The 25,187-nt window shown below is 60.6% G+C and overlaps 1 protein-coding gene across 8 annotated transcripts in view; it reads left to right on the top strand.

Annotated features, from left to right (window-relative positions):
• Nucleotides 1-25,187, top strand: part of RALGDS (ral guanine nucleotide dissociation stimulator) — a 45,760-nt gene that overhangs the window by 14,636 nt on the left and 5,937 nt on the right. For 2 of the 8 annotated variants that reach the window (XM_072960381.1, XM_072960388.1), the window contains exons 1-11: nucleotides 7,596-7,905; nucleotides 17,576-17,686; nucleotides 18,644-18,837; nucleotides 19,342-19,440; nucleotides 20,301-20,494; nucleotides 20,723-21,051; nucleotides 21,785-22,000; nucleotides 22,317-22,420; nucleotides 22,884-22,968; nucleotides 24,230-24,298; nucleotides 24,713-24,799. In XM_072960381.1, coding sequence (XP_072816482.1) covers nucleotides 7,723-7,905; nucleotides 17,576-17,686; nucleotides 18,644-18,837; nucleotides 19,342-19,440; nucleotides 20,301-20,494; nucleotides 20,723-21,051; nucleotides 21,785-22,000; nucleotides 22,317-22,420; nucleotides 22,884-22,968; nucleotides 24,230-24,298; nucleotides 24,713-24,799 — 1,671 coding nt within the window. In that variant the 5' untranslated portion in view covers nucleotides 7,596-7,722. Of the gene's footprint in view, nucleotides 1-1,266; nucleotides 1,509-7,595; nucleotides 7,906-17,575; nucleotides 17,687-18,643; nucleotides 18,838-19,341; nucleotides 19,441-20,300; nucleotides 20,495-20,722; nucleotides 21,052-21,784; nucleotides 22,001-22,316; nucleotides 22,421-22,883; nucleotides 22,969-24,229; nucleotides 24,299-24,712; nucleotides 24,800-25,187 lie in introns of those variants that run through there. The other 6 variants (XM_072960387.1, XM_072960386.1, XM_072960384.1 and 3 more) reach the window with 5 other exon arrangements.

Below are 25,187 nucleotides of genomic sequence, written 5' to 3'. Positions count from 1 at the left end.
TGCAAGTCCCACAGGGAGGCAGCACCGGGGGGGGGGGGGCAGGAACAGTCTCGGTTCCCGAGCCCTGCGCTGCCCGCCCTGTCGGGTCCCCTGCACCCCACAAACCCACCGGAAGAGGATGTGAAACGCTCGCTCGCTCAGAGAAGCAGACCGAGGGCTGGCGGGGCTCAGTGTCAGGGTGGCACGCTGGGCCCCAGCCACCCTGCCAGGGCCTGGGGGCCTGAGGTGCCTGCAGGCCGGCTCCAGAGCCCCTACCCAGCCCTCGCTCCCCTCAGCCTCCAGGACCCTGCGCACCCAGCCTCCTGCCCCCCAGGGTCCCAGAAGGGTGAGGAAGCAGCCCGGCCCCTTGACTTCTGGGTCACTGGCATCCCCAGGTTTTGGGATCTGAGCTGTGAATGCTGATGGAAGGAAGGTATCTGGGCTCTGCCGAGCTGCACAGACACAGGACTTGGAATCTCCATGTGACATCTTGGGCAAGTCCCAGCTCCCCTGGGGCCTCAGTTTTTCCATTTGTCAGGTGGGTATGTTAGACTCATCCCATGGCTTCTGGTGTCTGATCTGCAGTGAAATGAGAAAAATGGAGACAAGGTTGTGAGTTTTTCTTAAAGCCAAATGTATTCATTTAACGACAGCCCGTTCCTCCGACAGCCTGCCCCCCTAGTCACTTTTGGTGCTGTCTTTTCTGGAATGATGGTAATGGTGGTGGTGATGGGGTTTTTTGTTTTTTGGGGTTTTTTCAATCTGTTCTATCTGGCAAAATAAACAGTTCCCCACCCTAGGTGGGTCCCCAGAGTTTAAAATTAAGTCCCATGACTGGGTGCCTGGGGTGGAGGAGCTTTAAGGGCTGAGTGGCAGGGGGGGCTTCCAGAACCAGATGGCGGCTTAGAACGGTGGGGTCTCCTGCACTCCCGGCAGTGCCTGGCGGGGCTCACGCCTACGTGGCAGCCCCGCTGCCCGAGCCCTGTTGTAATCTCGGTAACTTGGACCTGCCACCTTTTGTGACTCTGGGTGGTGATTCCCCCCTAGGCAGGGGGAGTGGGGATGGGGCCTCAGGGTGTTGGGGGACACAGCTGGGCCCACCCCAAGAGAGTAGGTCTGAGCTGGAGCTACTGACCCAGCTCAGGACAGAGCCCTATCCACCCGCCCTTGGCTGGCCCACAGCCGGATACAAGCGGGAATTCCTGGCTCTGTCGTCACGGGAGCAGGTATGACAGCCATGCGGGTGACACCGGGCCTAGGCACTCAGGTGCCTGACTCCACTGGGGCCAGTGGACAGGCAGGCAGACTGGCAGAGGGCCTCCCTTGGAGCCCACCCTAGGCCCGGCTCCTGCCCCACCATGGCCCGGGAAGCCAGGCCCGCTGAGCCCCAGGGCAGGAAGGGCGGGGTGTTCCTCGCCTTTGTCTCCGTGGTGACCGCCAGGCGGTGGGCCATCGCCCGCCGCACTGCTCTCCAGAGCCAGAGCCCCCCACCTTGGCCAACAACACCTCTGCCGGCACCAGCCACCGAGGTGAGTTTCCAGGGCAACTGGTACCTCTGCCAAGGGGCTGGGTAGGTCACGGCCAGGGCCCTCGACTTCCTCCCTTCATGTCAGAACAGGTTGAAGGAGTTTGACTGGGAGCTGCCGGCGAGGCTCCATCTCCTGTTCTGGGTGTGAGAAAGGAGGCAGGGGACATGCTGCCAGGGGTACCCACGTGTGCCCACCCGGCCGGCCTGTCTGCCTGCCCCCTGCCCGCCCAGGCGGGGTTGGGTGGCTGGGGATTGTCCTACGCTGTTCCTACGCTGCTTCTCAGATTACAAAACTTTTGTGCGTTGCTTTATCGTCTGCTCTCCTGAGAACGCCGAGAGCCGGATGGTGGTGGTGTTACTACTACTGTTTTTGTTATCATCATCCCCATCTTCCTGATGGAGAAACTGAGGCTCAGGGAGGTGAAACTGAGGCTAGGAAGGTCCACAGCAGGGACTTGAGCACAAACCTAGACTCTAAATTTGAAGAGTTTCCCAAACCTGCAGGCCCCCTCCTCGGTGGTGTGTGCCAGTGTTCCACCAGTGTGGGCTCTGGGAGGGACAGGAGCCCCCCGCCCCCGTCTCCGACTGTTTCCCTTCCTAACCTTCCCCTCTTACTCTCAGGTTTCAGGCTCAGTTGCAGAGGCTTAGGCTCTATTTCCACCTGTTTGTGTCCCCTTCAGTTTCTCTTCCTCTCTCCTCCCCTGCACCCCAACCCCAGGCCCTTTGGGGATTGGTGGCCATTGGGGGTATCAGGGACCCCTCAGGGTGCTGGGCACTAAGCGCCCTGGGAGTGGAGAACAGAGTGGCCCCTGGTCTCCCTGTGGACAGTGTTTGTCATGGTGACCTTGGACTTGGGATGCAGTCCTCTGAGGGCCCCCCTCAGCATCCCCAGAGGTAAAGTCAGGGGCCGTGAGCACACCTCTCTAGGGGGGACAGGGAGGCCCCACAGCGAGCTGCCAGCATCTTACTCCTGAGCCACTTCCACAGCTCCCAGCGTTGATTCATCTTGTTCTGGTTGCCCTGGGACAGAAACACCCCGTGAGGACAGAGATTTCGGATGATGATGTCAGGTCCCTCCACCCAGGATGGTCTCCTGGCCGTTTGGAGGCTTCATTTCCCGCCTCCTGACATCTCTGAGCTTGGCCTCCAGCCGGTAGGGACTCCCCCTTCTCCCAAGGAGGAGGAGGGCCCTGGAAGTTCCCAGGACCCCAGCCGCACAGGAGGTGGGGCTAAGCCGGGCCCTCCCGCTGTGCCAAGAACTCCCACGCTCAGCCCAGGTGCCTCACCTCCTGCCAAGGTGTGTGCTCACCCGCCCACAGAGGCCACCCTGGGACCCAGGCAGCCAGGAATGGTGACGTCAGGTCAGGGAAATGCCCAAGGAACCTGGCCAGGCCACACTCCCTCCATGAACTCCCCAGGCTCTAAATATAGACCACAAAAGACAGAGCGGGGTGACCTCCACCTGCCCAGTGAGAGATGGAAAGTGTTCCATCAAGGCCCGACCTGAGTCTGGGTACCTGACTGCTGTTTCTCACTGGGCCCCCAGCTGCCTCCATCACCTTGGTTGAGCCCAGGTTGGAGGAGGTGATGGCCGAGGCCCTTGTCACCTGGACATTGCCTTGAGCCCATTCACTCTGAGCCACTGTGTGCCTGGCAGGCCTCCCCAGAGCTGCACCCTCGGCCCAAACCCCATTCCCTGGGACCCTGTGAATCATCTATCATGTGCAGGGCAAAGAGGTGGGTGCAAAGTGGGAGGACTGGGCCAGGCAGAGAGGGGCTGGCGTGAGGCTCTGGGGATTGCAGCGGTTCTGTGTGAGCCTAGCCGGGTGTGGCAAGAGAGGACCCAGAGGTGCACGCTGAGGTCACTGTTGGTCTTTTGTCTTGGGGTCTTGCATCAGGGGGACCAATGGGATGACAGTGGGAAGGAGATGGGGCCCCAGAGGTCTGGCCTGAGCACATCTTAACCTGGAGGTGCGAGTGAGGGGAGGCCCAGTGGGGTCTACGGCAAACCCACGAGCACATGGCCCGGCTGGAGAGGGCAGCACCCGTCAGCTCCCGCCCAGCCTCCTGTCTTGCGGGAAAGAAGACCCTGCTTGGCTGGGTTGTCCGGAGTTACAGGAGCAGCGGGAAATGTGGATTTTTAGATGAAATCACCTGACCTTTTATTGTTGGCTCCAAAATTGAAAAACACTTTGCAAGCCAAACAAAACACACGTGTGGGCTAGATTAGGCCTGGTTCCCTTCCCGACTGTCAACTAGAAACTTGTCTGTTAAGCTTCCTGTGTTTAGAAGGATTGCGCTGGCGGCAGCGGTCTGTACAACCATGTTCTCCAGGGCTGCTTGTGCCCCACCCCGGGGAAGGGCAGATGCGCTCCCCAGGAAAAGGCTGGGAACCTGGGATGGCTGGGGGTGGGGTGAGCTGGGAGCAGGAGGAGGGAGGCAAGGAGGGACACCAGTTTGTAAAGCGCCACACTCCCTACGGTGCTTTGTGCTCTCTCTTCCTCCCAGCGGACCCTCCAAGGGCCAGGGTTGGCATAGTCTTGATTTCAGCCTCACCTGAGGTCCCCAGGGCTGTCTCCAGCCCCATCTGAACTGCATGGTTCAGTTTCCCAGCTGCCCACGGCCTCGGGCCGTGTGTGTTGTAAGCCCCCAGACCCTGGTGTTGTAAGGATGCTACAAGTGCCCCAGGTGCGGAGTGAGGGACTCGGGAAATGGTGATGCTGGCCGGGTGTCGCACTGGCCCCGGGTCTGGAGAGTGTTGCCCTTCCTCCGTGATGGCTGGGAGCCTTGGCAGCATCAGAGAGTGAGTCGCAAACTCTGTTCTTTTTCTTTTTTTGGAAAATTCCAAATAGACATGAAAGTAGGGAAAATCTCAGAAAGGTACACAGCGGACTGACCACCAGTGCGGGGCCACTCTTGTGTCTTCTCTTACGGGACCCACGCCCTGCCCTCCTTCCCAGAGCAGACGATCTTTATATAAATCCCAGGGACGATGTTCCATCCATCAGTATTTTAATATGTTACTCTAACAGTAACTGAAATCCCACCATCGCACTCCAGAACTGATGTCAGCTATGTCCAGTAGTGTTCAAACAACCCCAGTTGTTTCTTAGGGCTTGTTTTTTGGTTTTTTTTTTAACAGTTACCCTTTTCAAATCACAATTCAGAATCCACTGCATTTGGTTACTATCTCTCAACTTTCTTTTAGTCTACAGTTTCTCCTTGTTTTTTTCCCCTGAAATGTATCTGTTGAAGAAACTGAGCGATTCGTCCTGTGCTGATTCCCAGTGTGGAATTCATGGGGATGCATCCTCACGTGTGCTTAACACGGTCCTCGGTCCCCTGTAACTCTGCCAAATTCCTCCATGCAGAGCCTGGTTGGATTCAGGTTAGGTTTTTGGCAAGAGCACTTCTTGGGTGGCTACGGGTTCTCCCGTTAGGTGGCGTGTTCTGTCCTGGTCCCCTCTCTGGGGGGCTAGCCCTGCCCTTGGTGAGAGGCCTACCCCACAGCTTTAGGGGAGGATGATGAGAGGAGACGCTGGAGGGCTGGGGAGAGGGCCTCGCACGCAGGAGGCGTCCGCTGACTCGCAGCCCCTGTTGCTAACGGTGTGGGCAAAGTCTCCAGCTGCCAGCCAGCCCTGGGGGTGGTTGGAGGTGCCCCACCTGTGCCGACTGAGGGTCATGCAGTAAGAAAGGGATGGAGTCAGGCTTCAACCCAGGCATTTCAGTGCCAGAACCTGTCCTTCCATGCTACACTGCCACCTGGGAACTAGGGGTGTGTGTGTGTGTACGCGTGTGCGTGCAGCTGGAGCAGGGAATAGCCTGCCAGGACCAGGGAGGGGAGCCCAAAGCAGGGGTGAACAAGGCAGGGAGGGGACCGACACCGACCAGAGCCCCGCTCCCCGGCCCTGCCCGCTCCCACCATGTAGATGGTGCCCAGGGAGTCAGAGGTGAGGCGGCCTGGCCGACTGTGTTGTGTCTAGGGTGGTGATGAGGCTCCTCGCCTCTCCAGCCTGCTCAGGCCCTCCTAACTCCAGCCGGCTTGACCTTCAAGGTCAGAGAGGTGGTGACATTGGTGCACTCAGGAGTCACTTGGCCTCCATGGGCCCCTTTCTCCAGCTGTTAAATGGGTGTGAGCTTGCTTGTCAAGCCCCTCCCTGGGAGAAAGAGATAAAGGGACCAAAGAAAAGAGATAAAGTGAGGCAGGCAGGTGCTGGAGTCCCCAGGCACTGAGAGGAGTGGCTGGCCTAAGGCAGCAGCAGGGTCCAGGTCACCCCTCTGTGGCTCTCTGAGGACCTCCTTCCTCTAAAGACACCCTACCCACCTCACCTTCCCTTGGGGCTCCCTAAACAACCTCCCTGGCATCTCCACCCCAAGCCAAATCTACCCATCTAGCTTTAAAACAAAAACAAAAACAAAAAACAAAACCCAGCATTTATCATGACATGTGCATAATTACTAAAGTATTTTAGAAAAAGGAGAAAATTCCAAGAAGTAAAAAGGAAAAGCTGAATAGCGCCATCCAGAAACAACCACCCTTACTTTTGCAAAGTATGTCCTTCTAGTCATACGCAGGCGTGCAGGGTCGACTTCTGAAAGCATGTCCCGAATCCTGGTTTTCTGACTTCACAGTGAAAGCAGCATTTCCCTGCGTCACTGTCTTACCACGGCGTGTAACGGCGTGCAGGGTCCTGTCAGTTAGAGGGTGTCTGAGTGGATTCGTTTGGCCGAGTTGCAGTTGAGGTGTCATCGAGGTTTCCATGAACATCCTTGTATAGAAATCCAGGTCCACACCTCTGAAAGCTTCCTCAGGGTGAATTCCAAAGAGTGGGCTTGTCAGTCAGAGGGTATGAGCGTTTTTAATGCCATCCCTAGAAACCACCAAACTGTTTTCCGTGCATCTTTGTCAAGGCCTTGCCTGTGCCCGATGGAGGACCACCCAGCAGGTGGCCTCACAAGTGGGTGGGAGCAGCTGGGGCCCCACTGTCCACGGATAGCTGAGGCTTGGCACACAGTGGGTGTGCAAGATGTGCTTATGGAATATGTGGTCTGGACCCGCCCTCTCATTTTACAGGTGGGAAGCTGAGGCCCAGTGGTGTGGAACCAGTTAACCGGTTCTGGGGAGGTTGTAGCTTGCTGCTAACCGCGGCAGGGCTCTGTGAGGGCTGAGGGCGGAGCCCCAGGCCCCAGCAGTAAGTTGGTCCTGTTCATTCATCTGTCTACTTGCCTCCTCACTGGCTTCTAGAAGGAGTAGCTGAGGCTCCCTAGCTCTGCCTCCTCCCCAGCCCTCAGCATCTTCATAGCCACTCTGACCGCTTCCCTGAGACCATGAGTGCCAAGCCACCATGGCACCAGTGAACCAGACCGGTGGCAGGTACTCAGCTGGGATCTGCCTCTCTTGACTCCTCACTCTTGTTTGTAGGCCCCAACCTGGTGATGCATGGTCTGGACTCTCCCCCTCACCCCCTGACTGCCCCTTCTCCGCAGCCTCATTTCTACCTCCTTGGGGTGGAATAGTGCCAGCAGAGGCCCCGCTCCCCCCTCCACTAAACACACACCACAACCCTCAGGACTTCCAAATGCACATGTGCACGGAGGACCTAGTCACGGTTCCAGGATTCAGGAGCACGCAGCCAGGCACAGGCACCGGCTGAGTGCAATACGTCAGTTACCCAGTGTGATCCTCTTGGATGAAGAAACAGGCTCAGAGACGTTAAGCAACTTGCCCAAAGCCACAGAGCTGAGGAAGGGCTTAATTGGGATTTATATGAGGTGGAGACCCACCGCTTGTCCACACGTTAACATGTACACAAGTCCCACACCTACACAACTCATGCACTGCACCTGCGCACGCACCCACACAAAGTGCCTAACCGTTGCACCCACAGCCGCGCAACACAAACTACACGTGCGTTCCGCAGCAGGCAAACGCCCAGCCCTCCCGCGGACGCGCGCGCGCAGGCGCGTACACACGCCCTTCTGGTGTCTCTAGCCTCGCCCCTTGTCCCCGCCCCCTCCACGCTGCCGGTCCCGCCTCCGTGTGCCGGCCCCGCCCCCGGGTTGACCTCAGCGGGGCCGGGCCGCGGGCTCAGAGCTCAGGCAGCGCCGAGCCGCGCGGGCTGCCGCCGCCCCCGCCGCGCGCCGGGCCGGCCCCGCGCCCGCGCCGCCCTGGGTCCTGCGGCCCGGCCGGCCGCCCGCGCCGCTGCGAGCCGTCCATGGTGCAGCGCATGTGGGCCGAGGCAGCCGGGCCTGCGGGCGGCGCCGAGCCGCTGTTTCCGGGCTCCCGGCGGAGCCGCAGCGTGTGGGACGCGGTGCGCCTGGAGGTGGGCGGCCCCGACAGCTGCTCGGTGGTGCTGCACAGCTTCACGCAGCTCGACCCTGACCTGCCGCGCCTGGAGGTGGGTGAGCCAGCTGGGCCCAGCGAGGAGTGGGTGGGGGCCCAGCGTCCTTAGCGGGTCACACCACCCAACCAGCCTGGGGGGGCCTTGCAGGGGGAAGATCCTTCCGCAGAAATCCCCCTCCTTGCGCCAACCCCAAGGCAGCCAGGTGGGCGTGGGGGCTGCCGCACGGTTGATCCAGGGACCAGAACCGGCTCTTCGTGCCCACCTCTGTCGGTCCCAGTACCAGCCCTCGCCGAGCCCAGGTGTGCCGGCCCCGCGCCCCTGCAGCCCAGGTAGACCTATTCCAGTTGGCAGTCACTGAGTCTGAATTTCCCGACAGCAGGGTTGGGCCGTATTTCACTCACGTAGCCAGCCCGGGGCCTGCATAGGCAGGCAGTTTGGCTAGGAAGTACAGGTGGTGAACTCCTAGAATCCTCAGAGGTTGTTGGGACCACAGTAGCCTTCTAGACAGCCCGCCATGGTGTCAGAAGTGGACACTGATGTTGAGGGCTGGGGAGGCGGGGCTTCAGCTTCTGGGGCCAGGTGTCCTGGCTGGGAGGTTGGGACAACGGCCTCTCAGGCTCCGGGGTGACTCACTTCTGCTTGATTAGACAATGCACCGACACCCTGAATTTGGAAGGATTCAGAATGCGGTGTGTGCCTATCACGGATGGGGTCGGGGTAACTAGGTGGGGGTGGACTCCTCTTTCTAGTGCTCTGGGTGGGGGCAGGAGAGGGTACTGTGGGTCATGGGGGAGGGAGTGCCCCCTCCCTCCCATCCGACTGTCCACCTGACTCTGACTCCCTGCGGCCAAGGTAGCAGAATCCAGGCTTGGGTCTGGACAGAAGCCATTGCTGGGTCAGAGGGCTCCAGGCATGTCTCGGCCGAGCCGGAGCCTTAGTGGAGTTCTTGAGCCCCCATGCTTGTTAGGGCCCCTTGGTGTTCCCGCATTCATCACTTTGGGCCTCGACGCGTTATAATTGCCAGCCTGAGTCTTGTGCCTCTGTGTGTCCCCAGTGCCCAGACAGGGCCTGGATGCCCAAAGATAGAGCGCATCTCCTCGCTCAGAGTCAGGGGAAGGCAAGGGGTGGAGGGAGCTCTTGGTGGGGGAACCCTCATCCACCCAAGCTCTGGTCTCCATTGGCAGCTGGAGCGAGACCCCTGGGAGGTTGGGGGTGGGAGGCCTGACACCAGCCGAGCACTCATCTGACTTTCATTAGGTCTGGCAGCTACTCGGGCTTTGTGTGCTGGAGGGTCCAGCCTGCGTGCTCACTGCTCACAGGGGCGGGCCGCTGCTTCTCTCCGCGCCCCCCCCGCCCTGCATCCCTGCGGAACCAGGGGAGAGGCGAATCTGAGCCCTGAACCTGCTCAGGGGTCTGCCTCATCTCCCCTCTCCCTCTCTTCCCCACCTTTCCCCCCTCCCCACTGCTCTCCCTCACTGGCCTCAGCACTGAGATCCAGGCCACGGTCCGCTGTTTAGAAATCAAAGGGGAAGCTTCTGGCTGGGGCAGGAAAACCAGGGTCCTGGCAGGAGAGGAGGCCACTGCCGGAAACCAAACACAATGACCATTTACCATGCACTGGGGGAGGGGGCGGGGAAGTCCCTGTCCCTCCTGCCAGTACACCGCCCCCGCCCCCCCATCCTGGGGCCGATTTCCTGGTCGCTGTAGCCTGCCAGAGCTGAGGCGGCCCGCCTGTAGTCCCTGTCCTGTCTGGAAACCACCAGGCAGTTTCTGTTTCCTTCCCAAGTCCCCATTTCCCTACCAGACCTCCACCCAGTCCTTCCCTCTCTGGGCTGCCAGATGTCCTTGCACATCTGGGCATCTGCTCGTCATCATGATTCTAAGCCAAGCCACTGCTGACCCAGCTCAGCGTGCATGGTTCTGTGCTTTCTGGAGGTCAGCGGGCCTATGCCCCTGCCTCCTGGCAGGCGGCTGCCTCAGCCAGGCCAGAGGAGTTCTGGAGTCTGGAGTCCCTACTGGCTGCCGACACCACCCCCTCATTCCAGTTGGCTTTGACCTACCCTCCAGAGTAGGTGCCAAATCCACTTTATAGGAGACTGGAGCTCAGAGAAGTGAAGTCCCTGATCTAAACGTACACACAGCCAAGGAGATGCAGCCAGGAGTTGAACATGGGCTGTGTTCTCTATGGGGAGCCAATTGTGTGCAAGAGCCCACAGGGATCAGAGGAGGATGGAGCAGACGGTGGAGCTGTGAGGAGGAATGGAACCAGGCCCAGGCAGCCCAGAAGCCTCCTCTGTCAATGGAGGGTAGGGATGCCTACAGACCAGAGGGAAGGAGAAAGTGCTTTGGGCCAAAAGACACTGGGGAGAGCTTCAAGGAAGAAACAAGCCCCCAGCTGGACCCTAAAGGTTTTAAATACTAACTGATACGAACCAGCATTTTGTGGGAGGCCCTGTGCTAAGTAGTTTGCATGCGTTTTATGTCTTTTTGTGGTCAGCTTTATCCGTCATCCATTTAGCAGATGAACCAACCAAGGCACTAGAGGGTAATTCGATTGCACAAACTCACCGAGCTGGTGAGTGGCAGAGGCGGGATTCCGACCCAGGCAGTATGCCCGCAAGCCCTGAGCGCAGCGTGTGGGTGGAATGAACCTAGGAAGGCTTCTCTGATCTTCAGGAGGAGATATGCAGGGGAGCGTCTCCCTCCAGCCTCCCCACCTCCTTCCTCCGTTGTCTGGTCTCTTGATCACACTGTGTGCAGGTCTTCGGCTTAACCTCCAGGGCTTGTTAGCCTTAGGCCAAGAGGCATGGCTCAGAGATAGGTGCGTGTGTCTGCGTCTATGTACTGTAACCTTCAAGGAGGACTTCCTGGCTGACTCTGTAGCTGTGGAGCCTGTCAAGTTCAAGAGGGGACTGACTGCCACCGGCCGAACCTCCACGGACCCTTGGGTTCCCCTCTTGCTTGACTCCCCGGGGCCCCAGGAGAAGAGGAGAGAGGAGGCCAGGCTGGCTGGCACGGGGTCCTGGGCGCTTCTGGGTTGGGCACGCTGGGGCTGTTGCCCAGGAGGCTCAGGGATGGCCCTGAAGCAGAAGTGTGTGGTAAGGGTCAGCCCTGGGAGATGTTAGACTGCTGACGCCCAGGGACGAGGCCTGATCCACAGCCTGGAAGTTGGCTGTCTCCAGACCCCGTCTTCACTGCTGGCGAGAAGGCTGGAGTAGGCTTAGCTCTGGCCGGCGGCAGCCTCCGAACCAGCCGGTGGGCGTGGCTTCAGGAGGCAGCACCCAGGCAGTGGAGGACTGGCGGCCTGGACAGCCCCCGCAGCGTGGCACCGGGCTATGTCCACTAGGTCTCAGGCTCCGACATCCAGCCTCCCAGGCCCAGAAACGTGGTGTTCCTAGACACACAGTTTCAGAGAAGGGACTTACCCCTATCCAGTTCTGAGGAGGTGGGCGTTGAACCTGCAGCCCAGTGCAGGAGAAGCAGAACTTTGAGCACCCCTTGCCTCCATCCCCTGGCCAGCCCAGCACCCAGCATTAGGGCCTGCCCTGGGGGACCTCTTGGGAGTGAGTGTTTCCTCGACGTTTTCCTCTGCTCCCCAAGGAATCCTCGGATGTTTAAACAGCTGGCCCTGAAGTCATGCCTTAGAGGCATAATCTTGTCCTTTTGAACTGAGGGGCAGAACTGTTCATGCGGGTCAAGAACTTGGGCTCTGGAGGGAAGAGAGCCCCGCTGGAACGCCAGCTCAGCTGCTTGTAACCCTATACCTGCTCTTGTGCTTAGGCCTCAGTTTCCTTATCTGTAAAATGGACTTGATGCTGAGTCCTCTGCTTAGGGTTCTGGTGAGGATTGAAAGACAGGCAGCTGGACAAGCAGTCCCCACAGGGCCTGGCATGGTGTCCGAGCCACACAGGCGGTGGCTGCCACCATTGTGTTTTCTGACAAGGTGCCAGAGAAATGCCCATGCCCGGGGCTCCAAGAGGACATTGCCGGCCCAGTCAGCCAGGTGTTTCCCAAGCCTGGTTCCTATAGCCAGCTTTGGGCCTATGGGTGCCTTGCCATCCCATGACAGGAGCCCTGACCAACCCCCGGTCTGTGGAGAGGTGTGGGTGTGAAGGAGCTGGGACCTGCCGCTGGGCCACCGGAGGAAGCGCATCCTGTCTCTGGTTCCTCGCTCGCATCTGTGTGATCAGGGGCTGGACTCTGCTTTGAGGCTGTGACTGTGGCTGTGACCAGTGGAGCTAGGCCTCAGTGTGTTTCCATGGGACATGAGAGTCACAGGCGAGGGTTCAAATCCCTGCCCCAGCTGCCTCTTCCTGGCTCCTGACTGGGATGAGCTCCCCACTCAGCTTTCCTCACCCATCAAGTGAGTTGTGGGGAGGGTTAAACGTGAGGAGTGTGCGAGGGCCTGGCATCCAGGGAGTGCCCACCTGTGCTGGATGCTGTGGCCGGCAGGGTTGCTTTTGGGGCTGGACTTTCAGCCAGCCCTGCCTACACCCCCTTGGGCCAGGCCACCCTCCTCAGCTGTCACTGGCCACGCCCCCTTGCCGGCCTGGCTCCTGCAGGCCTGACAGTCAGGACCCAGTCCTGGATGGGCAGGAGGACGAGGCGGGCGAGGCCACTGCGAGGGCTGGTCTCCCATCCCCACCTGAGGCACTTTTCTCTTCTAAATACTGATGAGTAGCTGGGCTCGGGCTGGCCAGGCAGGATCTTGGGGAGATGGGTTAGCCTCTGCAGGGACTCAGCACAGGCTAGTCCCCAGACTCCAGTTTCTAGGGTCACTGAGCTCCCTGGTTGCTCTGCCAGCCAGGCACCTTGTGTGGTCCCCTGCCCAGGCCTCCTCTGGGCAGCGGTGCCTGGGGACCTGGAATGTGGCCCACCCCCATCCAGGGCTGACCTTGAGTCCTCACCAGGGTCCTCTGCATGCCCTTGGGCCCAGGGTGGAGGACCCCCACCGGAGGGTGGGGGCAGGCCCGAGGTGGGGCCCTGTCCATACTGGGAGGGTCACACACATTTGGCCTTTTTGTTCTCCTGCCTTGTTGGGCATACTACAGCCTAAGAGATGAACCAGGAGTTGGACTTGAGGAGTCCTGGGTTCTCTCCTCCCTCTGGACACTCTATCCTTTGCCTTTTTAATGGAAGTATATTTGATTTATAATGTCGTGTTAGTTTCTGGTGTACAGCATAGGGGTTCAGTTATCTGTAAGTGCATATGCATATGTGCATTCTTTTTCTTTATAGTTTATTACAAGATATTAAATGTAGTTCCCCGTGCTATACAGTAGGACCTTGTTTATCTATATTATATGCAGTGGTTTGTATCTGCTAATCCCAAGCTCCTAATTTATCCCTCCCTCCCCTTTCCCCTGTGGTAACCATGAGTTTGTTTTCTATGTCTGTGAGTCTGTTTCTGTTTTGTGAATAAGTGCCTTCTTCCTAGATTCTGCGTGGAAGGGATATCATATGATATTTGTCTTTTTCTGGCTTACTTCAATTAGTATGATCATCTCTAGGTCCATCCGTGTTGCTGCAAATGACATTATTTCATTCATTTTTTTATGGCTGAATAATAATCCATTGTGTGTGTGTGTGTGTGTGTGTGTGTGTGTGTGTGTACACATGACGTATTCTTTATCCAGTCATCTGTCGATGGACGTTTATGTTGCTTCCATGTCTTGGCTGTTGTAAATTGGACACTGTCTCCTTGACCATCTCCCCTGGGCCTTGGTCTCCACCTCTGTAAAATGGGTACACGACTTTGTATTCACACTGTCCTCGAGCCTGGGATTTGGAGAGGCTGAGCAGCTCTCTCTGCTCCCTGATCCCTCTGGTGTATTGGCTCCAAGGTCAGGAAGCTGCAGGCCTGGCTCTCCCCTCTCCGCAGAGATTTAGGATAACCTGCTCTCCCTTGAACATGGCCCTCCTCCAGGTTCCCAGAGCCTCTGGCAGGTTTCCTGGGAGGTTTTCCCCTGCCCAGTGTCAACCATCAGCTCCCCAACAACAGTGTCCTCGGGTCTCGTTCCTGGGCTCTTGGTGCCCCCTCTCGTGACCCTCGCTGTCGCCCTGTTAGAGCTGTGGGTCTTCCTTCATCTCCCAGGCAGGCTCACTGAGGCCGAGGGCTGTGGGGCTCCATGGAGCCAGGACTCTCCATGAAAGACAGTACCCTGGGGTCTGGTGGGCCCTGGAGGGGGTTCTCATATGCCCATTGCTGCAGGGTGCTGGCAGCTGGCTGGGTGAAAGCCTCGGGTGACCTTCATGACTCCATGGATTTGGGCAGCAGCTCAGCAGGGTGCCACGAGGCCCCAGAGCAGTGACCTTGTGCACGTGGAGGCCCTGCGATTGGAGCCACCACTGCTCCACTCCCCCACCCCCGGCCCACCTGAGTGAGCCCAGCTTTCTCCACGCGCAGCCCAGGGAAGAGACTATGGTCTGGGCTCTAGTCCTCCTCCATCTGCCGCAGGCCTTGGCCAGGTCTCCTTAGGAGGAACCGGTCTGCAGCTGAGGACATCTGTGGGCCTAGAGGCCCCACGTGGCCCCTGGTTGTAGCTTCCACAGGAAGTGGACAGCTGAACGGGTGTGGAGGGGTCATCAGATGGGAGGAGGTGCCACCTCCGGGTGTGCAGTCACGAGCCTCCCTCTGGGGGAGGTGGCAGGACTGGGGAACGGCTCGGCAGGTCCCCTGGGGTCTATCCCAAAATACGGATGGGATCGGCCCCTGGAGACCCCGTTATCTACCTTGAGGAAATTGGGGCTTGGCTGCAGGCAGCGGGGGACACGGCATCCTGCAGACCCGTCACCTTGAGAAGGCCGATCAGGTGACACACTAGCAGCTGCCACCCAGGCCGTCTTCCTGTCCCTGGGGCTACAGGGCGCCCCCAGGAACAGCGGGTGCCGGACACCCTGGTGCCTGTTCCACCAGCCTCTGCTCCCCTGGAGGCCCCGCACCACCCTCCCTCCTCAACAATCAAGTGCAGGAAGGCCAGACAGGGTGTGCGAGGCCCAGCTGCCAACGGGCTTGCAGTGCCCCGGGGACTTCATTGAGTACCTGCTTGGAGTGGGACTGGAGGATCTGTCCCCTGAGGACACAGCTGCCCACGTGGCATTCTTTTCCCCTACAGTTCGGTGCTGCCCTGTGGACGCCTCCCCTTGGGGCATCTGCTGTTTGCTCAGCTGCTCCCTCCCCCAGGAGCCCCCAGACCCTGCCAGAGCATCCTCGGGAGCACTTGGCACTGTCCTTTTAGGCTGCCTGTCCCTGGGCCTGTGCGCTGTCTGCTCTGCTAACAGGATGGGTTACCAGGGGCAGATGCCAAACCAAGGCTGTCGGCTGCTTCCTCTCTGTCCCTGGAGCAGAGAGCAGATGTCCCACTCTGCCACTTTGTGCCCAGGACCCAGGCAGCTCTCTTTAGAGCCCCCTGCTCTGGTGTCTCTGGGTGGACGGTTTAAGCAGTGCCTGCTCTCAGCACTGCTCTAAGGGTCTGATTTGTTCCTGCTGCTGTTGCTTCTGCAAAGGGACCGGAGAGGACAGGGTTAGCGCCGCGCCAGCGGGAGCAGCTCCCCATCTGTGCAACAGGGCGGTGACGCCCCCTGGCCCAGCATGTGTGGCACTCAGCGTCCTTCCCGGCCCCCCCACCCGGCTGGCAGAAAGGGGCCCCTCGGGGAGGTGGAAGGGCTCGGGGATCACATGACACTGAGACAGGGCTGACCAGCTGCTCTGCCGCCAGTGGGGCCAGTGGCTCACTGCAGCACCGTTGTTTAGACCTGCTCAGGGGCGGCAAGTCCTCCCCTGGGTTGGCCTGGCCAGGGGGCCCTTCCATCCAGCAGGCCTTGATGGTGCCGCGCTGGGAGCCAGGTGCTGTGGGGGCTCCCATGGGGTTCAAGTCCGGTGCCCTCTGGCAGGCAGGTCCAGCACAGGGCCTCCAAGCTGCTGCCAGCGACTTGGGCGCTTGGGAAACTGTCTGGCTCCCAGCTAGACCAGATGTGGCTGGAATCCTCAGGAGAGGGACAGGCCCTTTTAGGTGGGCCAGCAGCCTCTGCAGGGGGCAGCTTGGACCCCTGAGGAGATGCAGGGATGGACAGGGCCCTGGTCTGGCAGGTGGACAGCACCCCAGCGTCACTGTGGCCTCTTCTAGGTGGGGGAGGGCTGTGTGAGGCGGGGGGGAAGCCAGCATCTGTTTCAGTTTTTCTGCTTCGGGAGAAGGAATTTCCCCTCCTTGACGGAAGGGCTGGACCTCCCCAGGCGTGGGCTGCTGGGGTTTGTGGCCTAGGAGGTGGCACTCAGTCGGGGGAACCTCTGCCTGCGGGTTCCCTGCTAACTTCCAAGAAACGCCTGGCTTTCTCTCCAGAGGCAGAGAAGGGTCAGGAGGCCCGGTGTGATTGCACTGGCTTTCCCGTTGGTATGATGCCCAGAGTGGGAGGGCAGCCCCAGGTCAGAGGAAGTGGCTTTCCGGAGGATGGCTCCCAGGCCTCCCAGAGCCTTTGAGGCAGGAGGTAAGAGGCCCAGGCTCCCAGCCCCTGCCCAGGTGGGCTGATGTCTGAGGGTACAGCTCACAGGAAGCTGGGCACTTGGTTCCTGCCCAGAGGCCCAGCTCAGGCCAGAGGCTTTAGGGAAGGGCTGCGGCGAGGCCCAGGCTGAATCGGCACTTTCACTGGGCCTTCTCTGAGCTCCACGCCCACCCTGAGTTGGGGCAGTGACCCGTGCTCCCAGCTACTGGCACTGACCGTGTGATTCATGGCCTGGTGCCAGCTCGTGCCTCCCACCTCCTCCCTAAACTCTCAGAGGCCTGTGTCTTTGCTCCTAGTCTCCCCTCCTCACTGCAGGCTCGCCCCTTCCCTGAACAGGGGCAGGTGGGGGACAAGTGGCCTTGGCCAGGCCTTGATGCCCCCTCCAGGCCAGCCTGCCTAGCGGGAGGGATGGCTGCCTTTTAAAACAAGAGCCTTTCTCCCCGGGGTCCAGGGAGCAGCCAGATGACCCCCCTTCCTGGCCCAGCCTGAGTCCTGTGGTTTTGGGTTTCTGTGGAACCCCATCGTCAGCCCAGGTGCCAGCACTGTTGTCTTTCTCATGCTGTGCTGTCCCCACGCACGTGATGACGAACAGGGAACTGGGAACTCCTCTGTTGCCCAAGAAGGCACAAGAGCATGAATGAGCAGAGAGGGAAGGAAGTGGCCTGGGCTGTGGCCTTCGAGGATGCTCGCAACTGCCCAAGACCTGTGAGGCTGACTCCAGGGTCTGGGCAGCTGTGGGGGGGTTGGCTGGGCGGATGAGGTGAGGGGGCCGCAGGCCGCAGGCCTCAGGCCCTGGAGGAGCCTCAGGGTCCCGGGTCTGCTCTTCACCTGCAGCCGCACGGCTTTGGACAGCTGCCCTTTCCTCGGCCTCCGCGTACTCATCTGTGAAACGACCACTTAACAGTACTCATCATGGGGCAGGGGTGGGGGCGCCCGGGCAGGAGCAGGCTGTTGTGGGGTCAGAACCCTGGTGGGCGCGTCTTGTTCCCGCCCACCTCGTGGCTGGTGGGGAGAGGAGGGGAGTGGTGGGGTCAGTGCCCGCCTGCCCCAATGCTAATCCACAGCTGTCCAGCTGTGGTCCATTGCATTCTGGACCGGTGGTCTCTGTGGCCATCCATCTTTGCCTCCTCTGGACAACAGAAGGAGGCCCGGGGGCACCCCCTGCAGTCCAGGCGGGCCGGCTCTGACGCCCGCCCCGCCCGGCGGCCGGGCGCTGTCTTTGCAGAGCCCCACGCAGGAGATTGGCGAGGAGCTGGTCGGCGGGGTCATCTACTCTGTCTCCCTGCGCAAGGTGCAGGCGCACCACGGCGCCAGCAAGGGCCAGCGCCGGCTCGGGGTGAGTGCGGCGTGGGGCCTCCACCCCCAGGGCCCCCGAGAGGGCCTGTGACCCAGGGGCCGCCCTGGCCACCCTAGTGGGCTCCCTCCCAGGGCTTTCTGCCCGCGGGGCCCCAGTTCTGCTCCCAGAGAAATCTGGGCCCCCAGCCCTCCCCTACCGTCCTACCCTGGGCTGGGCCAAGTGCACAGTCACTCTTCACATATATGTGTGAACATCAAAAAAAGACATTTTCGTACTATTTTCACTTCATGTCAGGCTAGGGTCATTTGTGCCTTTTTTGCCCCTGTACTTCTTGTTTTAACGACTGCCCCCAGCTGTCCCTGGTACCCGTCAGCCTAAATGTCCTTGCACACCTCCTCCAAGCCTTGCATCACATACTTAATAGGGTTTTTTTTTTTTAACCCAGAAAGGGCTCATTCTACTATATACAGTTCTCTGCAACTTGCTCTCTTGGAGTGCAGCCCTGTGACCCCTCCAGGTCAGAACGGGAGCCTGACGTGAATGTTCGGGAGGGAGGCTGGTTGCCACCGTGACTGAGCCTTTCACTGCACTGGCCCTTGATGTGACTCCTTTCCGTGGCCATTTCCACAGTGCTGCCCTGCACAGCCTGTGTGTCCTAATACACTGCTCCCTCCTGCCCCAGGATAAGCCTCGGTTTTCTCGTCTCTAAAATGGGGCTGCTTTGCCAGGGCTTGGCAGGGGTAAATACTCTTAACACAGCGAGGTGCTGTCATTACTCAGCTAATAAGACAACCTGAAGGTGTGAGTATTTGTCATCACCCCCACCTCCAATTCTGCTTTGAAAGCTGAGAACCTTTTCCTGTTGGGGGCACTCATGTCCCAGCTCTGGTCGGCAGTCACTGAGCACTGGGGAGGTCCTCTGAGCCCCAGCCCCCTGCCCTCCCAGTGGGCCATGGCGCCACCACTGACTATCCATTTTTCTTTGTCCCACCCTAGTGTGAAAATGAGTCGGCCCTGAACCTGTATGAGACGTGCAAGGTGCGGACCGTGAAGGCGGGCACGCTGGAGAAGCTGGTGGAACACCTGGTGCCTGCCTTCCAGGGCAGCGACCTCTCCTATGTCACCATCTTCCTGTGCACCTACCGAGCCTTCACCACCACGCAGCAAGTCCTGGACCTGCTCTTCAAAAGGTGAGCCCCTGCCCGCCTCCTGGCCGTGTGACTTGGGAGCGCCACTTCAGCTCGCCGAGGCTCTGTTTGCGCCTGTGAAGGCCGGGCTGCCCAGAGGCCCGGCCGCACAGGGCTGGCAGGACATCGGGTGAGCGTGCACAGCGCGACCCTGTGCCCAGCCCTGCGGGAAGGGCTGCCGGGGCACGTGCGGTTCTTCCTGAGGGTTTCCTCTCCCCCGCGAAGAAGCCCCCGCCCTCGGGCAGAGCTGTCTTCCCGTTTGTGAAGGAGGTTCAGGGTTCCGTCGCGGGGCGGGGGGCCCTCCCGGAGCAGGGGTCGCTGGGCGCTGGCTGAGCCCACTCAGATAGCTGTAAGGGGCCGACTAGGGGCTACACATGGAGCCCCCACTGTGCGCAGGCACTGTTTCAGGCCTTTGGCATAAGTCAGTGACTGGGGCAGATGGAAACCCCTGCCCTCCCGGGCTTCCACCCTGGTCGGGGGGTCAGCCAGTAACACCAGACGTCACAGCAGGTATGGTAGATGTGACGCCCTCACGGCCTCCTCTAGATACGGATGCATCCTCCCGTACTCCAACCAGGACGGCGGGCCCCAGGACCAGCTGAGAAAGTGAGTGGGCTTTGGGTCTGATGGGGGGGCCTCCTGTCTCCAAGATGGGGACATTGTGGGGCTGAGGCTGGGGAGGGGCTGGGCAGGGCTGAGGTCTGGGGGCCTCTCCTGCAGGAGGAAAGGAGTCAGGGAGCTGTGGCTGGGGTCCTGAGTCCCCAGGGAGCAGAGGGGAGGCTGGGGGCTCAGAGCCGCCCCTGAGAACATCCATCCCCTCCCAGATCTGGGGCCCAGGACAGGAGATGTGAGGGGCGAGCTGCTCACACGTCGGCCTCGTGCCCCAGTGTGAGTGCTCGGCTGGGGCTCACGAGAGCTCAGTCGGGGCTCGGAGGCTGGCCGTGTTCCCAATCCCAAGAAAAGTGTCACCGGGGGAATGAGGCTGACACGCAGTGCAGAGACAAAGGCAGCCCTTCAGGGCTGAGCTGCAGGCTCAGGTGCACGAGGCCCAGGAAAGCCAGGCAGGGGCCACGCTCTGCTCGTCCCCTTCTCCCTCGCACACTCATGCAGCACCTGCCATGTGCCGGCCAGGCCAGTGTGATGGAGTAGACGTGACCCTCCCTGCCCTCCTGCAGTTTCCACTCCAGTGAGGAGGGCCTGGGGTCGGACAGGAGTGAGTCAGGTTCCCTGAGAAAGGGAGAGGTGGTCACCATGGATGGAAGGCTCCCTCCCACGGAGGCTGCCCGCCGCACCTGCTGGCCAGGCTGCCCCTGTCTGGGAGGGCTGGGGCGGGGCTGGCCTCTGGATGGGCAGGGATGGGCCCCAACACCCAGCCGCCTTGGAGGTGCCATGGGAGGGCAGTGCAGAAGGAACGCCCAGGCCTCTGACTCTGTCGTGCCCCGCCCCCCACCACTGCCTGCCCCCAGTGCCATCTCCTCCATCCTGGGTACCTGGCTGGACCAGTACTCAGAGGACTTCTGTCAGCCACCGGACTTCCCCTGCCTCAAGCAGCTGGTGGCCTACGTGCAGCTCAACATGCCTGGCTCTGACCTGGAGCGCCGCTCCCAGCTTCTCCTGGCCCAGCTGGAGCATGCTGAACTCACCGAGACAGAGCCGCAGGGTGAGGAGATCCCCCGGGGGTGGGGGGGCGGTGTGAGCACATGGGGAGGGGCCCCAGAGGCCACTGCTGGGCCAGGAGCAGAGGCGGGCCTCAGACCACCCATGTGGTGGACCAGAGTCCGGGAAGTCATCCTGGGGTGGTCTTGGGTTGCAGCTCCTCTTGAAGGCGGTGGCGTGTTTTTATGTCTTGAAAAGACATGCACGTTGCTGATCATTTATCCTCTTGTAGCTCTTTCTCCAGCTCCAGCTCCGGCTCAGAAACCAACTCCAGAGCGAGAGCCAGCTCCAGGTCTAACACCCAGTTCAGTGCCAGCTCCAGAGCTTGAGCCAGCATCGGCACCAGCTCCAGAGCTGGACCCAGTATCGGCACCAGCTCCAACCCCAACTCCAGAGCCAGAACCAGCTCTATTGCAAAGTCTAGGGCTAGAGTCAGCTCTAGCACCAGAACCTCCCTGGCCTTCGCCTGTGCCTGCAGAGAACGGGCTGAGTGAGGAGAAGCCGCATCTCTTGGTGTTCCCCCCGGACCTGGTGGCAGAGCAGTTCACACTGATGGATGCGGTAGGCAGCTCTTCTCCACAGGGCGGGGGGGCAGGGGTGCACCTTCTTCCTGGCATGTGCTGCCCAGACCTGCCATTCCCTGTCCAGAGCTGTTGCCCTGCTCCAAGTCCAAGTTCTGTCATTACAAACCGTGTGATGTAGGCAAGTTTCCTAACCCTGAGACCTCGATTCCCCTCCAGACTGTGGACATGGGACCTCTCTGCACAGAGTGACAGTGGATGAAATGAGGTGGAACAGTAGAAAGCCAGGGTGGGGAGAGGTCTGGCCCACTTGGTGGGGGAGGGGAGCTCACCAGGGTGCAGCCAGCTCCATGGGTCACTGCCCCCCAGCTTCAGCACTTAATAGGCACCTGGTGTGTGCTAGAGGCCATGGCAAACACCAGAGAAAGCCTCTGGTTGTGGCACCCACATGAACGTATCTGGATGGGGGACAGACCTAAGGCATGATCAAGGGCTGAAAGCACCTCCTGTCCATGCAGGGATGAGCCCTTTCTGGGCCTTGGAGTTAGGATGGGCGAGTGAAAATGCCGAACTCTTTCCTGCCAGTTCATCCTGGGTCACCATGTGCTAGGCACCTGCAGTGGGCAGGGAACAAAACCCAGATGCCCCATCCTCAGCTTCCTGAGCCCCAGCTCTGACTGGTCACCCTACCTGGGACCGGGGAGGGGGCGGGGGTACTGTGGACGCTGAGCTGGGGTGTGGCAGAGCCAGGTGACACGCCCCCTGCTCCCCAGGAGCTCTTCAAGAAGGTGGTGCCCTACCACTGCCTGGGCTCCATCTGGTCCCAGCGGGACAAGAAGGGCAAGGAGCACCTGGCCCCCACCGTCCGTGCCACCGTCACCCAGTTCAACAGTGTGGCCAACTGCGTCATCACCACTTGCCTCGGGGACCGGAACGTGACAGCCCGGGACAGGGCCAGGGTGGTGGAGCACTGGATCGAGGTGGCCAGGGTATGCCGCCCAGGGCCCGGGGGAACCCCTTTTCACCCCTGTCTGCCCTCAGGCTTGTGGTCTATGATCTGAGCCCCTGAACGGCCAGGGGTCCTGCCTCCACAGGGGCACGCGGACTGGACCCACACACCCCACTCACTGCCTGTGCGCCCACTTCCTCCTCGCAGTCCTTCCCTGGGTCGAGCACAGATCTCCTCCTGGGAGTGCCTCCCGGGGTTCGGGTCTCACCCGGGAGGGGTGGTCCCAGCCGAGGGGGACTGCAACTGACCAGGTGGCGCTCCAGCCCCGCCTCACGTCCTGTTCCCCTCCCTCCCAGGAGTGCCGAGTCCTCAAGAACTTCTCGTCCCTCTACGCCATCCTGTCTGCCCTGCAGAGCAACTCCATCCACCGACTGAAGAAGACGTGGGAGGAGGTTTCCAGGTGGGCAGGCTTCTCCCTGTAGGAGCCCCCGCAGGGCTGTGTGCTGCTGGGCCGGGGAGCCTGGGACCTGCCTGGGGGCAACCCTGGGGGGAGGCCCCTGGGGAGGCGAGGTCTCAGGGTCCATCGGCCTCAGGCCAGTGGTTCTGCCTCAAAACCCAGTTTCCTTATCTGTCAGGTCCTGGATTGAGTCACTTTGGAGATTTTCATGTGGTTGTCGCAGCCGTACAACTCTGTCCACTTGAAATCATAACTAGCCACCAAAGCTTCTCAGTAAAAAGAGGAATGAGGCCCCGGTGACCCACGAGAGCCTGCCCCGCCCCCCAGGCCCATGGAGCCCTCAGGGCCCAGCGGAACCCTGTTTGAAAACCGCCCGACCAGGGAGTTTGTGTCTCTGGGTTCTTCAGTATTTCTGCACGCGCACCCCTCCCCACATTCCCCACTTTCTCCTTCCTTCTTCCTCCAGGGACAGCTTTCGAATCTTCCAGAAGCTGTCGGAGATTTTCTCGGATGAGAACAACTACTCCCTGAGCAGAGAGCTGCTCATCAAGGTGGGGGGGGCGCGGGGGTGGCCTTGCGTTGCAAGTTGCTTTGGAAAATTCCCCTGGGATGTGTTTGGTCTGTGGGCAGGTGAGGGGCAGTTTTGGGGGACAGAAGGCCCTGGTGCTGGGATGGAGTAGGGGAGGAGCAGGACTAGCGTCTCCTGCATCCTCGCTGCTCCCTCCCCCCCAGCACTCAGCTTCCCCCAGGTAGGGGGATGGATGGGGTCAAGGACAGGGGGTCTTTTCCTTCCCCAGACCAGCCCAGCCTGTGCCCACCAAGCCAGGCCCTGCTTCTCCTCTGTCCGCACTCACCTCCAAGGGCTGCCCAGGGCCGGCACTGCAGGGGTTGCCCGGCACCACAGGGGCTGCGCAGCTGCGGGTCCAAAGGACCAGACCCGGGAGGCAGGTCTGGGTGCTGAGGACTCCTCACTCGGCCCCGGGCCGACACTACAAATGAAACCCAGGGACTCTTCTCGGATTCTCAGCACCAGCCTTAGTTGGCCAGGACGAACGCCTGAAATGGCTGTGACAGGTGTAGGGGGGCCGATGCATTCACAGGGGTCCTTCCACGGCAGCTTCCGTGCAAAAGAGGAAGCAGAGTGTCACCACCCAGTGCTCCTGGCAGCCACATCTCACCTGTGAGAGGTGGCACCGAGGAGAGCCCTGCTGAGTGGATGAAGGCATAGTTCTGTGCAGGGGACAGCCGGGGGGCTCCGTGGGGACATGAAGCCTTCAGCAGGGCGGACACCCCAGTGTGCTGGGCAGGCGGGAGCAGGCAGAGTCCCTGACCCTCTCTCCCTGGCTCGCCCAGCTGAGGACCCAGCACTCAGCAGAGGCTCCCGGGGCCTGGGGGGGAGGGAGGAGCCTGCTCTCCTTGAGTCCCTCTAAGTCCCTTTCAGAGGCAGTCACTGCCCCTCTCCGGGCCTGTTTCCTCTTCTGGAAAGTGGAGGAATGATGACTGCGAAGAGGGGGGGCAGCACAGACACGGTGACAGTGACGGGCATGTGACATTGTATCCCTGGAGACCCTGAGGGGCCAATGTAGTCCTTGTCTACACTGTCCAGCTGAGGAAGTAGGCTCAGGGGGGCCAGGCTGCTGGCCCGAGGTCCCACACCCCGTGAGCGCCGGAACGGGGCTTCAGATCTAGAAGCTGAGTGTGCTGGGGGTGGCCGGAGTGTTTGCACGACTGACCAAGGCTGGGGGCAGGTCTACTGTAGTGTAAAGGGGGGAGGGGCCGAAGGCCTCACCGGCCCTGTCCTCGGCCCTGCAGGAGGGGACCTCCAAGTTTGCTACCCTGGAGATGAACCCCAAGAGAGCCCAGAAGCGGCCAAAGGAGACGGTAAGTGTGCCCGAGGCCTGGAGAGGAGGGGCTGGCCCAACCCCTCCCCTCCTGTGGGCGCACTGGCCTACGTGCCTCTTAGACCTGACCTCCCCTGGGCCCCAGTGAGGCTGCACCCTGACCCGCTGGTGTCCCTGGGGGACTAGCTGTAGCCACCGGAGCAGGGAACTGGAAGAGCTGGGCTCAGCAGGGATGTGGTGGGGAGGGCCCGGGACCGTATAACCTTGGGGATTTGCCAAATGCAGGGCTGGAAGGTGACTAGAGGGAGTTTGGGAGGGGGACTTGGAGGAGGTGGCTGAACGTCCCCAAGCTGCTCCAGATGAGAGGCCTGGGTGGGAAGGAGGCTGGGGCTGAGGGGTTTTCAGGGCCAGGGCCTGGGGCCTTGGTCATCAGCTCCCCTCCCCCATGTCACAGGGTGTCATCCAGGGCACCGTTCCCTACCTGGGCACGTTCCTCACAGACCTGGTGATGCTGGACACCGCCATGAAGGACTATCTGTATGTGAGTGAGCCCGGGGGCTGGGGTGGGGGTGGGGTCTGAGCCTTGAGCTCTTAGCAGAGGGTGCAACTCCCGTGAGAGCCCCCTGGCCTCCCTGTGTCCCAGGAACACCTACCCACTTTAGCAGCAAATGAACAGAGTTTGGTGCCTGGCTGGTGGGGCTCAGAGCCACAGGGGGTTTGGCCCAGCAGGACACAGCCCCTCCCCGAGGCGGTGGCTGTGACTGGAGAGAGGATGGACCCTCGAAGGTCAGGCATATTGTGGCCAAGCGGGCCTTTCTGCCCAAGGCCTCCAACTGGCCTCAGAGGACTGGATGGGAGGTCTCTGAGCCTCTACCCACTTCCCCCAGCCCTGGTGCCCACGTCCACCCAGGCCAGGTGTGTGCTGCCCT

Source organism: Vicugna pacos, chromosome 4 (genome assembly GCF_048564905.1).
Source record: "Vicugna pacos chromosome 4, VicPac4, whole genome shotgun sequence".
Taxonomy (NCBI): domain Eukaryota; kingdom Metazoa; phylum Chordata; class Mammalia; order Artiodactyla; family Camelidae; genus Vicugna; species Vicugna pacos.
The sequence above is the reverse complement of the archived record's forward strand: the minus strand, read 5'-3'. Positions and strand labels throughout refer to the sequence as shown.